At 38.1% G+C, this 14767-nt stretch overlaps 1 protein-coding gene across 3 annotated transcripts in view; it reads right to left on the reverse strand.

Moving 5' to 3' along the window:
* The window catches only part of LOC114475332 (glutamate receptor 4-like), a 123921-nt gene that overhangs the window by 17318 nt on the left and 91836 nt on the right, over nt 1–14767 (reverse strand). For 2 of the 3 annotated variants that reach the window (XR_003675458.1, XM_028466030.1), the window contains exons 10-11: nt 6312–6518; nt 1938–2311 (exon numbers count right to left, since the gene is read on the reverse strand). Coding sequence is in view for 2 of the 3 variants with exons in the window: in XM_028466030.1 (XP_028321831.1) it covers nt 1938–2311; nt 6312–6518 (581 nt within the window). In the remaining variant the exon portion in view is untranslated. Of the gene's footprint in view, nt 1–1937; nt 2312–6311; nt 6519–12821; nt 13015–14767 lie in introns of those variants that run through there. The other variant, XM_028466031.1, reaches the window with a different exon arrangement.

Consider the following 14767-nt stretch of genomic DNA (forward strand, 5'->3'; position numbering starts at 1 on the left):
CTTTGTCAAAAACTCAAACCTTGTGCTTATTGCTGTGACACCCAAACAACCACCGTGGCCCTCGACCCACATTTGTCCCTCTCACCCTTGCCCTTGTCACTCCCTCCATGCTACATTAATTCCTCCTGTGCAGAGGGATTTCCATGATGCTCTGTCAGGCTAAACTGAAGTGGCGCTGCTGGGCCCATGTGGCTCTGTGCTGATGGATTGGCGGAGCCCTTTGGGATTAGCAGTGACAGGTGGAAAGCAGCAGGGACCGCAGCCAGAGACAGAAAGAGGCTGCAACACAGACTTCTCTGAAGCCGACATTGTTGTGTAGCTCTGAAGGCCTTATCTGTGTTACACAGGCACAGATATGGGAAGCGGCGGTGGCCATCGTGGTGGGTGGGTGCAGGTTTGGTCTGCACACATGTGAACAAAGCAAACACTCTCCTTGAATGAATGAATGCACCTGATCACACTTACTCCTACATTGCTAGAGGTTGACCACTTGGGCCTTTTTATCATTTCCTCTCCGGATGTGAGTCTGTACTCTGCTACAGGCGTGCGCGATCCAGCTTTTATCTCCCAAATTTGTTGACATAACAGCATCCACAAGGGATTTTACCAGATTAAAAAAACATATTATATGAAAGACTGAAGGCAAGCTAAAAGAACCAACCCACCAGTAGCTTAACAAACCCTGACAAACAACTTCAAGCTTGATAAAGCCATGCAAGCAGCTCAAAAAGGAGATCAAGTTAAAAAGAAAACAAGGGAGCTTCAGAAGCAAGCCTCAGAGGGAGAAAGGAAACAACCTTTTTATCATAGGTTAAGATAGAAACAAATCTACAGGTCCTGCAGAGTTAAAGTCTTGTACTTTAGGGCAGCGTCTGTCAAACTCAGGTGAGCCACAGCTCTGAGGTATGACATGAAAAGGGTTTTAAGAGAAACAACTTCCATTCGATTTGGCCTTCATGCAGACAATTGTGTGGTATTTTGCATCAGTGACTTTGACCCAGAATCATCTTTCTAGTAAAACATCGAGTTATGATTTTTGTTTGATATTGCCCAACATTAGCATATTACATATTTGAGCTCTTTAGCTGTACTCAAGGATGACTGATAGTTAAAGCCCATTAAAATAGTGATGAGTTACAGTACATTGATCTCATACTGTGTGCAGAAAGGAGTTTTTGAAAATGTGACTGCGAGATATTATTGTATGCTTTTATTGTGGAGGGCTTTGTGAGATACAAATATGTTTTATGGTAAACAGCAGGGTTGGGATCAAATACATTTCTCAATTACAATTACGTTTTTAAACTACCCATGCTCATTTCCAAATAATTCAAATTACAGTGACTGGAATTTTTTCATATTACAATTAAATTGCAATTATTTTTTACCCTCAGAAAGTCAATTACAATTAGGTTCTCATTTACTAAAGTTTGATTAAAATGAATCTCATTTACTGAGGCTTTAATAAAAAACTTAATAAAAGTTAACCTTCCCCTTGTGTTAGCTTTCTGTTAGCATCTCTTATGATAATGGGTCCTAAACCAGCTTGTTGGGCTTCCTAATCAATGGAAACATAGGTTTTGATATTTTTGGTGTGGGTATCTGAGCCTTTTTTGTTGCCAGTATACCCCTCGATTATATATTTTTTTAAATTGGTAAAATGTGGGAAAGCTTGAATCATAATTGTTAATTACTACTGTGTACAACTGTACATAGAACTGTAACATGGTTCCCCAATTTTGAGTTAAATTATAATTGACAATATTTATAGAATTTTCATGGCAATTACAATAACAAAAGCAATTATTTAATTACGACAGCAACAGATTATTAAAATTACAATTACCATTATAATTACGTCATAATTGTAATTATTATCAATTCCATAATTACAATTATAATTGACCCCAATCCTGGTAAACAGTAAAGTATCTTACCTGGGTGAGATGTCGCAGCCCTGCTGCATGAAGGCGCCAAGGGAGAACCAGAGGGAGTTGAAGATGCCAAACTCATTGGGGGGCTGGTCACTTGGCGGACCGTCGGTGCCCTCTTCGGGCTCCTCGGTGTGCCATTCGTACGGGCTGAAGCGGCTGACCAGGAAGAGCACCACGCTCACGCCGATATAGGCGAACACGATGCACATCCAGATCTCGTAGGCCAACGGGTCAAGGAAGGAGAACACCCCGGGTTTTGATTTTTGGGGTTTCTTGATCATAATGGAAATGCCCAACGACATGAAGGGCTTAGAAAAGTCAATCACCTCCTCCCGGACCAGCGTGATAGTCAAAGGGGCCACAGCGATTTCCGCTTTCTGTGGGGACAGAGAAGAAATCTGATCAGCATATATCAGAGCAAACATTGGAGAGAAAGGGAGACTGTCTGTGCTGGATGATCTCTCTGCACTGAGCTGCTGTACAAGAAAACCACTTAGTCACAGTTACAGCCTCCCAAAGGCCAACAGTCACACAGCCAGGCATCAATCAGACAACAGAGAAACAAGCATTACCCAATTTCTTCTGACGCAACTCATGTCATTGTCATTCTTGACATTCCTCCCTCGACTGCACAAATCTGAGAGCGATCAGGATTAGATGGCAGCCAAATACATCTTAGAGTGATCAGGTTATGACAGAGAAAGCAAAGATGTGGAAGAAGAAAATGCCGAAGCTCTCCGTAATGCTCAAAGGCTTAGCTGAGAATCATGGATGAAATAATATGTCAGAAAAATGTGCTTACAGCACAGGAAGGGACACCTCTGAGGTCTATGTGAATGTGCATGCTGGCACATGGAAATCCATAAACCAGATTACAGTTCATGATTCAGCAACACTTGTGACCTCATCAGCCTAGTTGCGGAGCGGAGGGCTTAATATCAGCAAGAACTGTAACTTCTATGACAAACCATCTGAAATTCACGGAGGAAAACAGGCACAGGATGGAGCGGAAGGGCAGGGATTTGGATTCTTTTCTTTGACCCTTAGCAACAAACACACTAAGGATGACAGCATGAGAGTCTTTATTGTGCACAGAAATACAAGATAGGTTAATGGGCTGGGCTTTAGTGGCTTCTCTTTGGAGAAGGCAGACTTACATGGGAAAGTGCTGACAGCTTTTGTGTTATCAGGCCTTTTAATGGATGCCTTTTCTCTAATTACTCAAAACATTCACTCTATACGGCACTACTTAAAGCCTATATCTGTGGTTCTCAACTGATTTGGCTTCTATAAACCCAAATCAAGAAAAACCTTTAAATACAACAACAGCTAAAAAAAAATATCAATAACGTAAGACTCTTAAATTAGTACGAGGATATCTAAAACCTATATTAAGGAAGAGTTCCACCTCTGAAACTGCAGTTTTTGCTTTTACAACTTTTTTCACTCACAAAGTCTAATAATTTGTGCATGTTGATAACTCCTCCTGTGCTATGGCAGCCGGGTTTGTGTCTCTTTAGGATTCTTTTCAATTTGTGCAACATGTGTCGAGTCCAACGCACACAAAAGGTCATACTTTGAATTTGGACTATTCTTTTGCTTTAAAAATTGACCAACTAAGTATTGAGGATTTACAAATAAGCGACCACTGCTGTATTTTAATTAATATGTCATTTACATTGGCATAGACTACTTCCAATGTCAAAAAACAAAAACGTATTCTGAATGAAGCTGTAATCAGTGGGTTTTCTGCTGATCCAACTACTTTTGCTAGTTGTGTTGATGTTGACTCGTTTATGTCAAACTTCAATAAACATTGACTGTTTTGGACACAAAAGCACCAGCTAAAAACACTCTAGGCCCTCATAAAAAAACTGTGTCCATGGATAAATCAAGCTATTTCTAACTTCAGGAAAAGCTGCCGGAAGGTGGAAAGCCACAACATTAGAAGTGCATAGACTGTTCTTAAAGACATGATATCAGATCTTGTTTCACGTAATAAGAAAAACCCCAAAGTCTTGTTTGACACTATTGAAAACCTTGTTGCACCCCCACCGTCCCATGTGTCGGTGCACACACAGGATGACTTTAATAATTTTTTGAAATTCTTAGTAAACAAAAGTACAAGACATTAGGACCAGTATCACTCGTTCTTTGGTTAGCTTGTTCACTACTTTAGCTCCTGTGTGCTCAGGGTCATCCTTCACTCCTGTCAGCCTACAGGATGTTCAGGATTTAGTGGGAAAAATGAAACCCTCATCGAGCCCTGTGGATATTGTTCCAACTCCACTGCTCTTAAATGTTTTCGATGTTGTCGGCCCTTGGGTGGTAAAACTGATAAATCTCTCACTTCTATGTAGCTTGGTCCCCAAATCTTTTAAACATGCTGTAATAAATTACATTCTTAAAAAGCTTAAATCTTGATCCCCGGGAGCCTATAAACTATCGGCCCATATCTAAACTTCCGTTCATTTTAAAAATCATGAAAAAAGTGGTAGCTAAGCAGCTAACCTCATTCATGGAACAACATGATTATTATGAAAAAAATTAATCTTGCTTTAGGTCAATCCACTCCACTGAAATTGCTCTTGTGAAAGTTTCTGGTGATATGATGATGGCCGCTGACTCTGGCCGATACACTGTTTTGGTTTTACTTGATCTGACAACTGCCTTTGAAACTGTAGACCACAGTACACTAGTTGATTGACTTAAATTTCTGGTGCTATTCTCCAGTGGTTTACCTCTTATATAAATGGAAGAACTTTTAATGTTGCTTTTAACAATGTAATGTCGAATGTGTCCAACCTGTCATGTGGAGTTGCCCAGGGCTCTGTTCTGGGGCCTGTTTTGTTTTTATTGTACCTGTTACCTCTTGGTCAGTTGATACGAGGTTTTAAGAATGTGTCATCACTTCTATGCAGATGATATTCAGCTGTATTGCTCTTTTAATGACTCCGAGTTTCGCTTCTTATCTGAATTCCTGGAATGTGTATCTGCTATCAAAAACTGGTTGACATCAAATTATCTGCAGATTAATTCTGGCAAAACGGAAACTCTGATCATGAATGAGGAAAAGATTCCTCGGATCAAGAACTCCCTTGGTGATCTGGGTGCATCTGCATCTGGGGTTGTTTTTGATAAGTCAATGTCTTGGGAGGGTCACTGTCGTCACACCAGTCCCTCCGTGAGCTTTACTGTGTAGACTTTTTTTAAAAGCATCTGAAGACCGCGCTTCTCAGAAAAGCTTTTGGTTAAATTGCATTAAACTTTTATTATCTTTTTTATGATGTTCCTCCTGTTGCTTTAAATTTTCATGTGTTTTATTATCCTTTGGGGATGTTGCTGTTGTTTTAGTTTCACATTTGTTTGTACAGCACTTTGTGATTTAATCTGTAAAAAGCCCAATATAAATCAAATGTACTTACTTAATTACTTACTAACTTAAATCTGTTTTGTGACAGTATATCTGTCATGTTTTCATCAAATAAGCAACAGAAATATTTGTAATTTGTTATTTTCTGACTAACAACCTGTTAGAGGTCATGAAACAAGGCCAAAGTAAGAGACAGCACATGTCAGATCTGAAATTCTAACATTGCAGAGCAGGGATGATGAATGAAGGAATTTATAGTCCAAAAGGCAAAGGCTGAAAACTAGACGACAAATGCTTATGTGGCATTCTGCCTTGTAGCTATATTGTCTAGCCACAGCAAAGCCCTCAGACGCTGTCATAGCTCCTCAGAGCTCCTCACAGAAACAAAAACTGCAGAGGACAAAGAAAGCCCTTTTTTCTCCTCCTGTGCTCTGACCGAGCCGGTGCACGGCTCAGCCTTATCAGCCCTGACACGTTCCGAGCTGTTCTGCACACTTTATAGTGACTCAATGCAATATCCAAGACGCACGGGCGACAAAATACGCTACAATGTGAAAATGCCACCTCCACCTCCTCCTCAAAAAAAAGAACAAATAATATGGGTTTGTCTGCACATTTTCAACCTTAATTGAACATGAAAAGTGTCCATGGAAATGCATGAGAGAGCATTTTTTTTCAGATTTTTACAGCCAGAAAATAAGATTTCCCTGCATTGGGAAGTGTCTCATGTGATGAAAAAGACCATGAACTGCTCAGGAAACGTGTTTTACTTATTGCATATCAGTTGCATGACTTTAATCATTACTGGACTACACTGTTTTGAGTTACAGGGTTTTTACCAGAAACCCTCCAGTCCTTAGTCTGCTGTTTTTTTTTTTTATTAAAAAATATAAATGTATATATGTAAACCAAAATGGACAACTTCAAGTGTCCGCTAAATAAATCTTCATTGTTTCAAAGATGGTGTTCTGTAATAGCCTTGAGATAAAAATGGACGTTCTTACCCCGTACACCAGCTCCCCGACCATGCCGTTCCAGATCTTCGTCTCTGGGTCCCTGGCGCCGTACTTTCCATCTGGGACAATTGAGATCTTGTACTTGATGCCGATGTGTTTAGCGATCTCGGAGGCGAGGTCCACACAGTAGCCCTCGTACTGATCATTGCCCTCGTACATCTCCCAGTTCTTCTTAAGCATCACATAGGGACCCTCCTACACAAAAAAACAAAACCAGCAAACCAGTCAGACAGACCGAAGAGCAGACAAACAGAGAAACTGCAATTTTATAACACCAATCATGCTTAAAGTCAAATTATCTTCAGGCAACTAAAATCATCAAAAAGACCAGCGCAACACAGACATTCCTATCATAAGATAAACCCACATGTAACTGTGCTTGGTGCTTTTAAGTACCATACTTTAATCCAAACCACTTTCCCTCTCACCTCTTGTTGACCCTCTTAAAGCGCTTAATGTGAAAGTTATTTGTTTGGCTCCTGGGAACATTTTGGTTTTCATCATCACCACCTCTAGCACTTCTTTACCTTTGAACATCAATCAGCTAACTGAGTGATTTCTGTGTGACCTGCTGAATCAGTCCACTCAGAGGAAGGAGTGGAGTCCCAGTGCAGTAAGGCACTGTAAAAGGTGAGATCTACGACACCTCAGGTGGGACAGTATTTGCTGAGTGTGGAGTATTTTGCTGCTACTGTGTCATCATCACATAAAACCTACACAATATTAAGGTAGGTGGTCATAATGTAATGGCTGATGATGGCAATATTCAATTCCCAAAAGCTGAAAAATCTGAATTAATGAATAACCATAGCCAGTAATGGTACATAGGGGTACACGATGGCATTACAGGGGGTACTTGAGAGAGAGAGAGAGAGAGAGAGAGAGAGAGAGAGAGAGAATGGAAAATTAACAAATACAGAGTCAGTCTTGGTCCCACCCTAGGCGTGAGACGACAAAAAATGATAAAAACTATAGAAATAAATCTACTCAGAAGCCACTAAATCAGTGTTTTTCAACCTTGTGGTCGGGACCCCATGTGGGGTCACCTGGAGTTTAAATGGGGTTGTCTGAAAAATTTAAATTGATTTTTTAAATGTTTTAATTATTATTCTTTTTTTTTTTAATTAAAACAACACAATCTTAAACAACTATATTCCTGAAATAATAATAAAAAAATAATATATATATATAATTTTATTCCTGAAATAATAATAAAAAAATAATATATATACAGTATATATATATATATATATAATTTTTTTTTTTATTTCAGGAATATAGTTGTGTGTTGTTTTAATTAAAAAAAAAAAAAAAAAGAATAATAATTAAAACATACATACATATGCGAGCTCAACAGGATCAAAAACTAATTCTAGGTCGCCAGAAATTAGATTCTTTAAAATGTGTTATTACTCATTCATTCCATCATTATGCTCTATAGTTGTTTTTCAGTAGTTTTCTAAGCAAAATGTCGCAGTCAGACAAATGGGGTACTTAGATTCAGAAATAAAAGAAACGGGTACTTGAGCCACTGATGTAGATGACATAATTGATGACGATCTTAGCCAAAGAGTTGGACGTGAATCAGAAGGAAAAGGCACTAAAGAGGTGCTAATCTTTCTGTATGAGTATCCTGGCAGCCGGATGAAGGAAGGAAGGAAAGAGTGGAAGCAGGAAGGATGAAGCAGTCGATGAATCTGGCGAGGGAAGAGTACCGTGAGTCATCACAGTGAAGGCCAGTATGGCTGACAGACTGGTCAATAATCACAACCACACCGCTTCACTCACTGCCTAATGTGACTAATTACACATGGCATTAAACCACACACTGAGAGGCCCATTTGATGTCAGGAATCCATACGTACAGACATGGCCACATGGGAGCTGTCTGTACTGTGGAAAAGCCGTCTGTTGGCTTGGTTAAACATGCAGAGAGAACAATCTGTTTGATTCCTCACCAATGACTTCACTACAACTGTACAAAGCCTTTGATATAAGCAACGAGTGCTACTTTCTTTTCTATTTGGAGCAACTTCTAGAAATCACCCATTTGATTTACAAAAACCAAAATTATATTTAAAAAAACACATTTAAATCCAATTGTCGACAGCAGTGGTTCTCAAACCTTTTTTGCTCAAGTACCCCCTTTCTCTTATTTCTGAATTCAAGTACCCCCTTTGTCCGACTACAACTACAAAAGAATCTCTTTTTGTAAATAAGTGGAATGAAACAGTATTTAGTGCCTCCAAAATAGATTTATTTCTATCGTTTTTATCATTTCCTGTCACTCCCTCAATTTGTGTGTTTTTGGTGTCATTTTGTGTGTATTTTGTTGTTGTTTGTCTGCTCTTTTTATAATTCTGTATATTTTTCTCTTATTTTGTGTGTTTTTGTTGTTATTTTGTGTGTTGTTGGTAATATTTAGTATGATTATCATTTTTAACTAAAAATAAACATTATATGTTGTATTGTTTCTTATGTTGTTTTGTATGTTTCTCTGTTATTTTTGTGCATTTTGTAGAGATCTGGTATATTTTTCTCTCATCATCTCATCATTGCATTGAGTGTTGCTGGTAATAGTATTTTTCTCTCCCTTATGGTGTGTGTGTAATTTTGGTGTAATTTTGTGAATTTTGTCGTCGTTTGTTCCTTTTATTATTCAGCATAATTTTCTCTTATTTTGTGTGTTTTTGTTGTCATTTTGTGAGTTGCTGGTAATATTTAGTATGATTATCATTTTTAACTAAAAATAAACATTATAAAAATCATAAAAAGGCTTTTATTTGTTAATTTTCTGCTCTCCCTCCCTCAAGTACCCCCTGTAGTGACATCACGTACCCCCTATTGAGAAACACTTGTCTACAGTATGTTTTACTTCTAGTTGAGTTAAAAACACCCCACAGCCCAACAAGGGTGACTTTTGCTTTTCTGCAGCCAGACGTTTAGCTGTGTGCACATATGGCACTAATAATTCACCTTAATTATAATAATGGAGAAACCTGTTTATTGCTTATTATGGACACTGACGTGACTCCTACTGACGTCCTGACTATTCTTCATTTGTCCACAGTTTCTCCAGCTTGTATAATCTGAGTGGTCAAGTACGTCAGCTGATCGGTCGTCCCCTGTCCAGGTTACAGGTCTTTATCTTATAACAATTATTATTTACAGTTTTTTAGAGTTTTAAATCTAATGTGGAATGTTAAAACTAGAGCTCGACCAATATGGGATTTTCAAAATTTAAACTTAAAGCACATTGATTATGAAAGACACTTTAAACACTCATATGATATAAATGTACATATTAGAAACTAAATTAAATACACCAATAGAACTCTTTTCAGTTAATTTATTGAACTTTATTTTTATTTATTTATTTTATTTAATTTATTCAGTTTATTTCCGACATAGTTACATTCACTTTTTTTTTTCTTCTTTTTGTACATGCCGAAAAAGGAGAGGAGAGAAGCAGTTTGCTTATCTAAGTCCCGTCCCCTGTGTTAATTTATTGAACTTTAAATATACCCGTACACAACCAAGTAAAACACAAATCCTTATCCTATTGAGCATATAATAGAATAAGGACATTTGATCAGGCACTATTATATTAAATCCTTATCCTATTATATCAGCTTTTTATTTGTTAGCCTATTGGCTTCTATCTCTCCCATGCACATGCTATTATTATTATAACTTTTTTGTTGTTGTATATTCATACATCCAAATGGATGTTTTTTATGTTCTTTCTTTTTTCCTTTAATGGCTACTCTAAAGGGCTAATAAAAAATAAATAAATACATTAAAAAAATCGGCCGATATTGAAAAAAGTCCATATATCGGTCGACCTCAAGTTAAAGCCTCTATGAGTTTGACCGCTTTGGTTAAAACTTTGCACCTTCAACCACAAGTGCTAATTTCCCACTTGATGCAAACACACGGTTTTGTAATTCACTCCCACATGGTCACCGAAGTTCATGCACCATAAAGGGAACGCGTGTCCACAAACTAGCACGTAACAGCGGCATAATGCCAAAGAAAATTTGAGGTAAAATAAAACAGCAAAACCACAACGTGAACAAAGACAAGATGCAACCTGACATACTATGGCCTAAATTCTCTGACTGTACTTTGGTTTAGATCTCACGTCTCACAGAAATGTAAAAGGAAATCAACGGCATTGTGTTTGTATTTTGTTTTGTTGTTGTAACGCTGAAACGTCTCAAGGGAAGCACTGCAGGGCAACTGTGAAGTTAAAAAAAAAAAAACAAAAGCCACGATCTGCCTTTGAAACCTTCAGTTTCATGAGGCAAATTGATGTGAACTTAGTCTGGACGGATCAAACATAGAAGCAGCTGAAACAGAATTCAATCTGACGGGAGACAAGAACAGTTTGCAAACTGCTTCTTTTCAGCAAGATTGAATGCACGGAGGAGGCTGGGGGCGATTGAAGACTGAATCACTTCCTCAGGCTTTTAGCAAAATAAACTTGATCATAAACACTCAAGGCAGAAATGAAAGGCAGCCATTGACTTGTGACAGTAATGGTCATCTGTAATAAACTGAAATGATTATGGCAGCTAAAGCTTTCATGAACACATTGTAAAGCAGTATTGACTAAAATATTTACCACCACCAATGTTACCATGAGCATGTTAAAGCTCTCTATGGTTTTAATCCATAAGCTTGATGCAAAAGTATCACAAAGCTCAGAACTAAATACAACACAACATTAGGGTTTTACAACTTTTTCAAACAAACACATGATGGGACTAATGCAATACAAAGCAACACAACTCTATTGCCAATACTTTAGGCCATAATAACTTGTACTACAATGCGTTACTTTTTAAATTAAGAATCTCAGTTACTGTTACTTTATGGTGCATAAATTGGGAAACAAATTCACTTTTGGTGGTTGTGATGTAGTTCAGTGGTTTTCAATTTTTTTTTTAGCTCAAGTACCCCCTTCCTCTTATTGCTGAATCGAAGTACCCCCGTTGTCCGACAACAACATTTTCCTCAGAATTCTGTGAAAAAAAAAAATAGAGCATAATGATGGAACACATTTTAAATAATCTCGTTTTGTAAATAAGTAAAATGAAACAATATTTAGTGGCTCCTGAATAGATTTATTTCTATAGTTTTCATAATTTCCGGTCATCCATCTCTCTCTCTCTCTCTCTCTCTCTCTCTCTCTCTCTCTCTCCTCTCTCTCTCTCTCTCTCTCTCTCTCATCTCTCTCTCTCTCTCTCTCTCTCTCTCTCTCTCTCTCTCTCTCTCTCTCTCTCTCTCTCTCTCTCTCTCTCTCTCTCACAAGATAGAGAGAGGTAGTGCCATCACGTACCCTTAGGGGTACACTTAGTACACTTAGCCCCATTTGAGAAACACTGATATAGCTCTTTGTCTTAACTCGTGTTTTCAATCACACGTTGTGGCTGGATTTGTTTACTCTGAACGTTGTTTGCTGTTTCGTTGTGGTGTAGATCACAAGTTTCTTGACAATACAATACAATATTGATTCTTTCCACGGATCGGTTTGGATTCTATTTGATTGGGGGGCCTTTGATCGATTGAAGACAACTTTAAAAACCCATTTAACACAATTAGTTACATTTCAGTTGAAGCTAGAAAAAAGAAAATCCAGCAATTTTGATTTCTTTTGGACAATTTTATAGCTGAAATGGAAATTATTATGTTTTAACAAAAAAAAGTGTATTCTAACAATGATGATGTTGATTGATGAACCAATCAATCTGGATCGATGTATCATCACACCCCTACTGTCATGGCAGCACCCTCTAGTACCACATAGACATAACTAACTAACCAACTATTTCTTTTTCATTGAGGACAAACAGAGAACGTTAAATGCGCACTGCGCCAGTAATAGCATTTCTAATCTAACTAAGCTAGAAGCTAAAGAAGAAGAGAAAAAGGGACATTTTACCAAAGGCTAACTGCACAAAGCACTGCTCATTTAAATTATCAGGACAACGACCAAATCTATCATATTCAAAAACGATTTTGTGAAATTCAGTAATATTCAAGACTTACAATGTGTAATAATAATAACAATAATAAAAAAACTTTCTGATATGTCCTATATTTGTAAATTGTAATGTTTTTATTATTGTTTTTTAAGAAATATATGTATCACTGATAAATAGTAAAGGCGACAAGACGTGCTTGGAGGAAAACTAAGCAAGTCAGCAAACCACTTCCCAATGAATTACCAGACAGAGAACCTTCTCAGTTACTGTGTCAATGCATGTCAAACATAATATCCACTTCCTTGGACAGTAACTGCTCCATTGTGAAATATCTGTACATCAGTACAGCATCAGCTAGAAGTAAAGTGCCACCGTCAACCCGACAGAATGAGAGTCAAAGATGTGAGTTTCCACACAGACACCAGGGATGATGCATGACTCGGACACACAGCCTGCTCCTGCTAGTAAACAGACGCCAAGCTGTTTGGAGGATGGGGGTCCTATTTTAGTGTCAGCGTGTGTCCATCCAAAAAGAGTCCTTCTCCTCCATTTGCATCTCATTTTCCTCTCCAGTGGATCCGCTTCTCCGTCAGATTTTAACATCCCTCCTCTCGCTCTGTGTCTTCAGGGCTCAGGCTGCCGTGTCCATCTCTCTTTCATATGGGGGATCAGTTTCTTAAAATGGGTTTCCTCATCAGGGGCTGAAAAGAGGGAGGATTTGTGCTGATTCGTGTCTGTCCTTCCTCCCTTCTTCCACTCAGCAGCTACATTTAGTGCTCAACATCTGCTTGTTTCACTGCCACAGATTCACATGTCATGTAAAGGCCCTTCAGTGTAAAATGCTTTGAATTTGTAGCTGCTTGATTCTCGTTTACGACCTCTCATCTCAGCAGTAAGAACAAAAGTCCTGGTAGCAGCAGCTGGCTGTGGAGCTGTTTGCGATGCTTATCAGTGCCATAAAACATGAATCTAATGACAGCAGTTAGCTTTGGGGCTACTTGATGTGCTATTGAAGTTTCGACTCAGCCACTAACAATAAATCTTAATTCTTGATCGGTTCTCTGACAGAAAAAGTAACTACTTAACACTGGCACATAGAAATGAAAAGAAAGAGAAATAAAAAGGCCAATTTTAGCCCCTTAAACCTTGTCATTTGTAATATATTAAACTCAAGATGCATTATTTAGGTAAAAAATGTTTGATATATGGGTTTGAAAGAGGCTTTAGAAGAGATCAACCATGATGTCCCCTTAGAGTTTCTTTGTGATTATTGCAGCTAAAATGACAAAAACTGAGATTAAATGTGTATTTTATCATTATTGGTGCAGTGTTGCAGGATTTGATATTCAACATTCTTTGCTCCAACTTTAATGAGCCACGAGTCCAGGAGTGTTTCTTGTCGCCATCTGAGGAACTTTAGCTGCTTACCAACAACAATTCTCAGAGCTTTAAGTCTGTGACAAAATGTGTGCCATGTCCTACTTGTGTCAGCGTTACAACCATGCTCTGAATTCTCAGAGTTACTGTGTACACGTGAGCCGTGACGTAAGAAACAGCAACGGGAGAAATCCTCTATTAAAGGGGGGGGTATTATGTAAAATCTACTTTTTGAAGATTTATATCATGTTACTATGTCATTCACTCATTAAAAACACACCTGGGTGTTGCCTTGACTCATTCATGTATGTTTGAGTAATCGTTTAAAACTCTGACGGCATCCATTTTGGGTATAAATACACCTGAGTCCTCCTAGGAACGTCAACTGCTCCATAGCAGAGCCCCTCCCCTTCTTATGTTCTCTTCCTGAGTTCGGCCTTTCATTTATTTATTTTAAATACTTTTGTAGGAAACCCATGGCTTATGTTGTCCGTACTCATTAATGTACGCATTAAAATAAAAATAAAAATGTAAATAAAACTCGTACCCCTCCCCCGCTTCCAGCTTCGTCAAAACAGCTGCAGTCACAGCAAACAGCTGAAAGATAACTGTGTGTTGATCAGTTTACTCTGCTCATCGTAGTAGCTGCCTGCCTTCAGTTTTTAAAAATTCCTTCAGCGAGAAAATTGATTTTTGTAATGCGAAGAAAACAGATCTCTTTTGGATGAAATAATTTGTCAATAATGGTTGGAGTTTATCTTATGAAGCGGCCCTCGACCAAAAAAGATCTGCCATGTTTGTTCCAGGCACTTTTCAGATGACTGCTTTAAAACAAGAGCTTATTTGAAAGTGGATTAGAAGGTACACAGGAAGTTTTTTTTTGAATATTTGCTGCATTTTTCCAAAAAAACTTGGGTAGCAAAGTTATTTGAGTACGCTATAGAATGGTACTATGTGCCTGAAAAAACACGATACCTCCTTTAAAGCAACAAATGTTTCAGGAAGCTTCATCTGAATGATGGCCATTTTTAATGATAAATACGCACCAAAGACAACAAATGAATGAAATGTCCATCA

Source organism: Gouania willdenowi, chromosome 14, assembly GCF_900634775.1.
Source record: "Gouania willdenowi chromosome 14, fGouWil2.1, whole genome shotgun sequence".
NCBI classification, from domain to species: Eukaryota; Metazoa; Chordata; class Actinopteri; order Blenniiformes; family Gobiesocidae; genus Gouania; species Gouania willdenowi.